Source organism: Alligator sinensis, unplaced genomic scaffold (genome assembly GCF_000455745.1).
Source record: "Alligator sinensis unplaced genomic scaffold, ASM45574v1 scaffold265_1, whole genome shotgun sequence".
NCBI classification, from domain to species: Eukaryota; Metazoa; Chordata; order Crocodylia; family Alligatoridae; genus Alligator; species Alligator sinensis.
In genome coordinates, this window is record NW_005842961.1 from 87,066 (window position 1) to 97,068 (window position 10,003).

Sequence of the window (10,003 nt, forward strand, 5' to 3'; positions counted from 1 at the left end):
TGCCATGCTGGGTGTGGGGAGCTGGGGTCTGGCTGTGCCCTGTCCCCAGGGCTGGGATAGGACGGCAATAGCAGTAGTGGGGGGCATCCCCACCACCCTGTCCCTACCTATACCCAGTGGTGCCCTGCCCCGACCACACCAGGATCTCACGGGCACACCCCTCCCTCCCGGCAGACCCTGATCACGTTGTGCCACTATGCCACGTCACGGGACGAGCGGTTCTTCCCTGAGCCCAACACCTTCCGGCCCGAGCGCTGGCTGCAGCGGGATGCAGCCCACCACCCTTATGCCTCCCTGCCCTTCGGCTTCGGCAAGCGCAGCTGCGTGGGGCGGCGCATCGCTGAGCTCGAGGTGCACTTGGCTCTGGCTCGGGTGAGTGTGGGGTCCGTGGGGCAACACACAGCTGATGGCAATGGCAGGCAGGGAAGGGTGGGGCATGTCTTTCCCTGCCAGGCTCGATCCTGCCTCTCTATAGCTAGGTGCTGTTGTTGGTTGGGGGGGGGGCATGGATTCAGGGCACACAGCCTCAAGTCTTGTTAAACTTCCTGGTTGTAGTAGAACTAGGGAAGGTCCAAAGCAACCTGATCAGGGGGCTGGAGATGCATCCAGACCTGGAGAGACCAGAAAAGCCTTGGGGTCGGGTGTTGGGGGGGTGCTAGAGGGCTATAATGCCACACAACATGTGGGCAAAGGGAAGAGGGAACTGAGTACGGCCCGGGGCAGTGAGGGACTGGACAGACTCATGCGGGGTGGATCCATAAACGGGCAGGGACCGGGATGTCTCCTCTGCCAGCTCTGTGCCAATGAGGAGGGGATGGCAGGGCGAGGTCAGCACAGGCCTGGCTGCGGGGGTCCAAGCCAAGGGTCATGCCCAAGGGGCTAGGACAGGCTGGGGGCCTGTTTTGGGGGGCAAATGCCTGTGACTTCTTCACAAGGAAGCCACAGTCTGGGCTTGGGCTGACCCGGTGTGGAGCTTCTTATGGTGCTGAGCCCTTCCATCCATCTCCTTGCAGATCCTCACGCACTTCGATGTCCGGCCAGAGCCGGCCGACTGCCCGGTAAAGCCCATGACTCGCACCCTGCTGGTGCCTGAGAAGGACATCAACCTGCAGTTCCTGAGCCGCTGATGGAGCCTGTCTGAGAGAGGCCAAGGACAGGGGTGCTTGTGGGTGGCAATCGGAGCAGGGGAAGGACCCATAGACCTGCTTTTTCCAAGTGACACCCCCCAGATTGGAACGCCTCCACGTCCTCTGAGACTGACGGACATCCTCAGAAGCAAAGGTCCCCCAAGGAGCCAGTCCTGGAGGGCGCCGAGCCCAGCCCAGCCCCCTCCCTCTGCCAGTTCAAATCCCTGTCCAGCCACAAAGATCCACCAGTGAGGAAAGCCGCGACAATCAGCAACTCGGGGCCAATTCCCCAGGAGGTATCAATCAGGGGAGGCCAGACAGCCGTTTGCAAGAGGCACATATGTGTCTAAACACGCAGGGTCGTTAATGCCAAACGATGCTATTGAAAGCACCGGGCCATTATTTATTATTTTTATAGCCTGTATTTATCAACGCGCCCTGGGCAGAAGCTGGAACCTGAGAGCCTGAATCTCTGCAACTCGGGCCTGTCAGCCCGGCGCTGCCATGGGTGCTTTGCTATTTAAACACTGTATTTATTATTGTCTGCATAATAAATGTTTTTTTTTAAGCCTGAGCTGGGCCTGTGTCTGTGTGGTGGGGGTGGGAAGAGCCAGGGTGGGGTAAGGGGGCGGGGGGGGGATGGGTTTGATCCCTTACGGGTGCCTCCAGGCTATACCTTGGATCGGGGCCTGATGGAGCCGGGAAGGCAGAAGTAGGACGAGAAACGGGAATCGAGGCTGGGAGGTGAAGTGACTTGCCCGCAGTCAGATGGCATGTCAGTGGCAAGGCTTAGAGTTCCTGACTGGCTGCCCTACCCACTAGCCCACCCTGCCCCCGCACTGCGTACTTCCTGGGTGACGAATCCTCCAAACCCCCCCGGGCGCTGTGTTCTCATCTCGGCTCCGATCCAGCCTCTGAACCTCCCTCAGTTTAACACAGAGACCCGGTTTCCACCCCGCACCGCCCGAGCAGGCTGCAACGGCTGGATTCAGAGGCTGAGCAGGTCCATGTTCCACCCCAGAAGCAGGCGCAGCAAATGCAGCCCCATATCCCCAGTGGAAGTAGACGAAGTCACAGGGACTTGACCCCCCAGAACAGGCCCACAGCCTGTCCTAGCTCCTTGGGTATGACCCTTAGCCTGGACCACCCCCCTGAAGCCAGGCCTGTGCTGACGCCAGCAAGTGCATGCTGCATCGCCCCCCTGCGGGCATCCCGGGGACCTGCCTGCCTTCTGCAGGAGCTGGCAAGCTGTAGCTGTCCATGCTGGGAGGACCCACGACCTGGCACCAGTTCAGCTGCCCAAGGTTCCCTGCCCCCAGGGGCCTGCGGCTGGGTAAGGGGCCAGGGGAGCACTGAGATGGAAGAGATGGGAAAGCCTGGGGTGAGACATGGAGCTGGCACATGTCCTGCCCAGGCAGGGAGAAGACTGGTCCCCAGCAGGGGAGGGGGTGGCACACAAAGCAGGGGCCCATGTCCCTTCTCCCCCACCCCCAGGCAAGTGCTTGTGTTGCCTTTGTACACTCATTCCTGCACACGCAGTTCTCACCCCATATAGCATCCTCCACAGGCCCATGCCCCGGTCTGAGCCACTGCTGCCCCTGGCGGGGCTCCCAGCCCCAGAGATGCTGTTGCAAGCCCCGGCTGCATTTGGCCCTGGCGGATTCCTACAGCTCCCTGGAGAAGGGCTGGGCTTGAAAGCATCTTAGGACCAGAGTGATCCCCCCATCGCCTTCCACGGTCAGCTTCAACCAGCCAGCCTCAGCCCTGTGGCCACGGCCCCTTGCTCCAGTGCTCTGGCCCTGGCCCTGAGCCCTCTCACTCCTGCTGCCTCCTGAGCCATCCTCTTTGCCTGGCAGTGATGTCATTCTGCCTCACTGCTGTCTCCCTGGCAACAGGCTGTGAGGTCACAAGCATGGGATTATGACATGGCCAAGGAAGCAGATCATATGTGTGTGTATGTGCGGAGGGGGTGGAAATGATGTGTGTGTGCGCCCCCCCCGCCAACTCCCGTTCACACGGGGGCAGCTGGAGGCTGCAGCTGCACAGGTCAGGCTACAGCTGGAGAAAGGGGCTTGGGGTCTGTCTGTCCACCCATCCCCATATCCCCCCACATCTCTGCCATGGGGCTCTGCCGCCATGGCCACCCTTGCTGTCAGGTCCCAGCGGCGCGGGCCACATCTGGCAGCACCCTTTAGCAGCCAAGCTGGCCTGGCACAGAGAGAAGAGGGGCACCCCATGAGCAAAGGCATGCAGATCCCTGGTGGCAGAGTCGGCTGCCAGGTGATGTCTTGGCCCTGCTTGGCCCCCACCAAGCAGCCAGTCACCTTGGAGTCTGATGCCTGGCAATGAGCCTCTGCCTGAAATATTTTTGGGGGAAAAGATGCAGGTTTGGGGGGCACATTTCAGCAGCAGTGACGAGGTGGAGCTGCCCCTAACCACGGGCACCAGGCCACTGCCACCCCTGCTGGGTCCTCAGCACTGACTCAGGGCGGCTGCAGAGCCCTGGGTTGGGATCATATGCCAGGATCCACCATGCTCCCAGCATCTGCAGCCTCCGAGATGCTCCTAGGAGCCAAGGCCTCTACCCCCACAGAGCAGCAGCATCTAAATCTGCTTCTCCATAGCCAGCTGCCTCAAGCTCTGGGGCTTCAGTGCAGCTCTGCAGCCTCCCATTCATCCCTCTGGCTTCTGCGCTGGGTCGCAACCCCTCTGCTTCTGCCTCCACTCTCTCCCCTCTTCATCCAAACCAGGCCCTAATGCACCTAAAACCCAGGCGCCTCCAAGCCAGCGGGTACCAGAGGCCCCTCCTGGTCATGGAAGGATGAAGAGAATTCAAAGCACGCAAAGGGAAGACAGTCACTGCAGCTTCACTGCCTGCACATATAAATCAAAGAAAATGAGGGTTGGAAGGGACCTCAGGAGGTCACATCTAGTCCAACCTCCTGCTCCAAGCAGGACCAGCCCCAACTACATCATCCCAGTCAAGGCTTTGTCTAGTTGGGTCCTCAAAACCTCCAAGGATGGAGAGTCCACAACCCCCCAACCCTGTCTGTGATGTTCCCCGGAGAGATCAGCTCAGTCCCCCCCACCCAAAACCCACACACACAAGGGCCTGGACACACCTGACAAGACAAGGAGAGGACACAGAGCCCAGTGCCTTCCACCAGACTTACTGGACTCCAAGGGAGTTACTATGGGATTACCCAGGGTAAAGCAAAAGTCACCCTGGGGTTAGCTGCCTCTGCTGGGCTAGCAGGGAAATGGGTGCCCAGGGTTCTCCTGACACCCAGTGGCCCAGCATGGGAACAGCGTCTCCCTGCAAAGAGCTGGGCTGCAAAACCACTGGGAATTGCCCCAGTGTCAAGACATTGCGAGTCCAGGCCGTAGGGTGTTCATATGCACCCCCCCACATTGCCACACTTCCCAGGCTGGGCTGCATGTAGCCTCCCAATGCCACGGGGCTCTCATCCCCTTCGGGCTGCAAAGCAGCACCCCCTTCTCTACCCAACATATCCCCTTCCCCTCTCCAGCCACAGCCCTGCTTTCAAGCCGCAAACGCAAGACTATCTGGAGGCAGGCTCCCATCCCCGTGGGATTGCCTCTGCATCTGTACAGCGCCTTGCACCCCAGCACCAAAGAGGTGGCACGGCAATCAAGCAGGATGCGGCTTATAAGGAAAGAGGTGGGAAGACACATCCGTGGGCACGAGTCCCTGCGCCAGCGGCTGAAGAATTCCCATCCGGCAGGATTAAGGATTTCAAGAAAGAGAGAGGGAGAAAGAGAGAGAGAAAGAGAGAGATGGGTTGGGAGACAACTGTTTGCATATAAATGATCCTTTATCTTCCCACACCAGGAGGGAAGGGAAGGGGGAGAGGAGAAAAGGGGGAAGAGTTTTCATGCATCAGATGAGAGATGTACAGGGCTCTTATTGCGAGATCCCACTTTGTTGTAGAAACCTGTTTATTGCACCTTGTTGGGACGGGGAAATCCAAACCTTTCCCGGGGCGTCCCCAGGGTGGGGACTCGCGTCAGGCTGGGCTGGGACCGGGGGGAATAGGGACCTTTTTTTTTTTTTCCTTTTTGATTGGATTTTTCTTTCAAAGATGAGGTAAAAATGTTCCTTTCTGGCCCCTGGTTTCCAGACTCAGGCAGGCGAATGCTGCCCCGGCCGGAGGCCTGGATTGTCGTCTGGAGCCGGTGGAAGGCGACGCTGTGGTTTTCCTTCCTCCAAAGAGGAATTTTCACATTGACGGGAGCTGAGGAGGGCGCAGGCTGAGAGCAGGCCAGGCCGCAGCGCCCCCCCGGACGGGGGGCACGAGAGCAAGGCGAGAGCCTCGAAAACAAAATATCCCGCGTGTGGCCCAGCCCCGAATTGCTCTCTGGGGCTTCCCTTCCACAGGCAGCTGCGGGGTGCCCTCTCCGGGCGCGGGGAGGAGGCGGCGGGCTCCCTGCCCTCCGTGCGCGGCCGGTTATACCGTCGTGACTCTCATGACCACCTCGCGGCCGGCGCCGGAGCTGCCGCGGTGCTCGCTGGGCCGCAGGTGGCTGAGGATGTGCAGGATGGTGTAGCCACAGTGATGGTTCAAGATCGTCCTAACCCGCTGGCCCCTCCGGGGGTTCCTCTCCGTCCGTGCCAGCCTGCCCCCGGCCTTGGCCGTTCCGCCCGCGGGCTCCCCAAGGTCCTTGGCCTTGTCATAGTTCAGCACCTTCCACTGCTGGTTCACCGCCTGCCAGCGCTTGAATATTCGATACACCGAGGAGCCCTCGTGAATGATCAAACCTGGGGGAGACACACAAAAGCGGGGGTGGGCTGAGGCGAGCCCCCTCGTTACGGCCACCGATGCCATCCTGCGGGCCGAGACCCCTCCGGCCCCAAGTGGGCATCTCTGGGGCGGGACACAGGGCACACGCGTGTACACATGCGCGCATGCATGGCCCGGCAATGCCCATCAAGCTCCCATGCCTCAGAGGTGCCGAATGGGCTCTGCAGGCCTCTTTGTTATTGTAGGGCTGAGTGCCAAAGCCGTGGGTTGGTACCCTCTGTGCCTCAGTTTCCCTTCCTGCTCTGTCGGGCAGGGGCTGTGTCTCGGTCCGGATGGCTCTGGTCCAGGGCCATGACCTCAGATGGATTCTCTGGGCTTTATACACACGCACACATGTACACACACATATACGCATGCACACACATACATATACATATATACACATATACATACACACCCACCCATATATACACACACAGACGCACAAGCACATATACACACACACACACACACACATATATTTATATATACACACACACACACACACATATACACACACACACACTCATAGATATATAATGACTGAACAGAGTGCAAAGGGGGATTGCGCCTAATTATTTTCCACTCTATTTATTGACAATTACTTTAGCTCTTCTTTTATTATTAATTATTCAAATTACGGCCATCATTATTACAATTATGTTATCATTATAATCCCCTAAGCTTTCCCATGCTCAATTCCATCTATTAACTATTATCCTGGCTGTTATTTATTATTAAAATCATCCTGCCCCCATCATTCCATCCTCACAATGGCCTATTTTTATCCTGTTGAATTCCAGTCATTAACAATTAGTCTAGTGATGGGTTTTTTTAAATTAATTATTATTACAAATGATCATCATTGCTCTCCTTTAAAATGATTGGTAGTGCTACCTTCCCCTATTCTTCATCCAGCTTAATTCTGTCAATTCATTAGCAGGCTACCTCTGGTTTCCAACACTGATCATTAGAATAATTATCAACATTATTAAAAATACCTTTATTGCTACCAGGTCTTACTTATTAGTATTATTTATTTGCTGCGATGGTGAAAAATACATGATTAATACAAAAGAAATAGCAAAAATACAGAAGACCTTATTAGGAGGGTTTGTGATCTAATTACCAACCCATTGCCCACCATCATCCTAGCATTACTGCTTGTTATTGTGAATGATAATAGTTACAATTGTACTGATTTTCTTTTATTAATGCTATTGATTGTATTATTTATCCTATTAAATAATTGTATATATTCATTTCACTATTAGTGATGTTGTTATTAACTATAGTAATTACAGTATTATTTTAATACATCTGCTGCGTGTTAATAATAATGTGATCCTGATTAAAACACCAACTCTGTGTTTCTGTTAATTCTCTTTCTCTGTTGATGGTGGTTTGTAATTCTACCTGTCCCCTTCTTGCTACCTCTCCCTCTCCCCGTGAATGTAGGCCAGGTAGCTTTCAGTGAATGTTTCCTGCATCTGCTTCTAAGTGGACAGTGATATTTGCCACCAAGCTGGTTACAGAGGTGTAAGCACAGGACCCACGTCCCTCACAGATCAATAGGGAATTTGACATTTAGTTCTGCCCAGGCCACAGCCCTGGCCCTGTATAGAATAACAGCATCATAGACAATGAGGGTCAGAAGGGAGCTCAGGAGGTCACATCTAGTCCAACCCCCTGCTCCAAGCAGGATCAGCCACAACTAGGTCATCTCAGCCATCTCCAACTAGATCATTCCCAACTAGATCATCCCAACCATCTCCAACCAGATCATCCCTAAATTGGTCATCCCAGCCATCTCCAGCTAGATCATCCTCAACTAGATCATCCCAAAGATCTCCAACTAGACTGTCCCCAACTAGGTCATCCCAGCCATCTCCAACGAGGTCATCCCCAGTTAGATCACCCCAGCTATCTCCAACAAGATCATCCCCATGGCCATCCCCAACTAGATCATCCCATCCATCTCCAACTAGATCATCCCCAACTAGATCCTGCCAGGCATCTCCAACTAGATCATCCCCAACTAGGTTATCCCAGCCATGTCCAACTAAATCATCCCCAGCTAGATCATCCCATCCATCTCCAACTAGATTATCCCAACTAGATCCTGCCAGCCATCTCCAACTAGATCATCCCCAACTAGGTTATCCCAGCCATGTCCAACTAGATCATCCCCAACTAGATCATCCCATCCATCTCCAACTAGATCATCCCCAACTAGATCCTGCCAGGCATCTCCAACTAGATCATCCCCAACTAGGTTATCCCAGCCATGTCCAGCTAGATCATCCCCAGCTAGATCATCCCATCCATCTCCAACTAGATAACCCCAACTAGGTCATTCCAAAAGTATCAGCTCCTTTCTGCCTCTTTTAACCCTTAAGTCTTTTAGCTTTCAATGAAGGAGGTCGAAGGATTCAGCTGGGCCCTGACTGCTGATGCTATATGTCTGGGCTGTGATGATCCAGGTGCTGAACAGATGATGAAACAATCCCCCACCCCCCAGAGCAGAGAGGTTAAACAGCTAAGGGCAGGGAAGAGGCGACTGAAGCAGGGGAGCCAGTACCCGTGGGACAGGAGGGCTGGGGCCTCACCTATGCAGACAATGTCCATGAAGCCGTACATGCCGTAGCAGATCTGGAAGAGCAGGTCCTGCCGCTGCCACTTGGCCGAGGGGCTGAGTGAGGACCAGACGAGCCAGGAAATGCTGGCGATGAGGAAGAGGGAGCCTAGGATGATGGCGGCGATCTGCACCTTCTCGATGACCGTCAGGGAGATGGCCTGCCACTGCCGGGGGAAAGGGCACCGCGCTCAGGCCCCAGCCATCCTGGGCTGCATCCAGCCCCCTGTCCCCAACCCCGCCATGCCCCACTCTCCTCCCCAAGAAGCAGCACAGTGATCCAGGTAGGGAGGGGTGAGCTCCTGCACATTGGGGCAGATGTGCTGATCAGCAGGCATGCATGGCATGCTGACTCGTGCACATGTGTCTGTGTGCCCGTGTGGGGGACGTTGCCCTATATGTGGGTAGGCTGGCCTGCATGGGGGCACATGACAACTATGCGAGTGCATACAGGCACGCTGAGCCATGTGCACGCATGTATATGTAGGTGGGGGGCCATGATGTCTGTGCATGCCTTGCCAAGCAGGTCCAAGTGGGTACACATATGTGGGGGATAGGCTGGCGATGCATGTTTGCATACACACAGCAGGCTGAGCCTTGTGCCTACATGGGGGATGCAGCGGCGAGCAGACACATATGTGTGCACATAAGTGAGCTGATCCATGTGCAAGCACATGCGTGTGCTACCTAGGGCCAGCACATGGCTCCTCTGCGTGTCCATGGGTGTGACTCCCACCCCCCGGTCCCTGACTCACCTGCAGCGGGTTCTTGGTGCTGATGGCGAGGACCTGGTACTTGAAGTAGCAGAGCTCGCAGCTCCACGAGCCCCTCTCGCTGATCCAGCGGATGAGGCAGGGCTGGTGCGTGCAGCGCACGGACCCGGCGCACCGGCACGGGCTCAGCAGCTCCCCCTGCAGGAGGGCAGAAAGACACCCTGCATCAGGGCCACCTGCGCGGCCCCCCCCAACCCTGGCCAACGCCGTCCCAGAGGACTCTGGATAACACCCGCCACCCTGGCCCCACACTTCACGTCCAGCCCGCAGGTTCTCAGCCTGGCCCCCTCCATCAGCTGACAAAGGAGTGGAGCCGGGAAGGGAGGAATTAGCATCAATATTTCATGCTTCCTGACAGGAAGCGCTAATGAGGCTCCATGTTGGAGCCGGAGCAGGGGAGCACAGGCAATTCCTGTCAGGAGTGGGTCACGGGGGTCATGGCTTGGGATGACCCCCCCTTCCCCAGCCCTGAACTGGGGCCGTCAAGTGGGTTCAGGGCAGGAGAAAGTGGGTGCTGAGACACCAAGGGGATGGGATGAGGAGAGAGAGAACAGGGGTGGGTGGGTGGATGGGCATGTGGATGGACAGAGAGAGAGAGAAAGAGAGCAGGAGTGTGGGGATGGATGGATGGATGTGTATGGAGATGGGTGGGTGGGTGGACGGATG

General features: G+C 56.1%; 2 protein-coding genes across 2 annotated transcripts in view; one reads left to right on the plus strand and one right to left on the minus strand.

Moving 5' to 3' along the window:
* Positions 1-1,695, plus strand: part of LOC102386966 (25-hydroxyvitamin D-1 alpha hydroxylase, mitochondrial) — a 7,380-nt gene extending 5,685 nt beyond the window's left edge. The window contains exons 8-9 of the mRNA XM_006036395.2: positions 175-372; positions 1,014-1,695. Of these exons, the coding sequence (XP_006036457.1) occupies positions 175-372; positions 1,014-1,127 (312 nt within the window). The 3' untranslated portion in view covers positions 1,128-1,695. The remainder of the gene's footprint in view (positions 1-174; positions 373-1,013) is intronic.
* A 3,374-nt stretch (positions 1,696-5,069) lies between these two features.
* Positions 5,070-10,003, minus strand: part of MARCH9 (membrane associated ring-CH-type finger 9) — a gene marked incomplete at its 5' end in the record, with an annotated part of 6,147 nt that continues 1,213 nt past the window's right edge. Inside the window, 3 exons of the mRNA XM_025192681.1 lie at positions 5,070-5,907; positions 8,539-8,731; positions 9,320-9,475. Coding sequence (XP_025048466.1) covers positions 5,597-5,907; positions 8,539-8,731; positions 9,320-9,475 — 660 coding nt within the window. The remainder of the gene's footprint in view (positions 5,908-8,538; positions 8,732-9,319; positions 9,476-10,003) is intronic.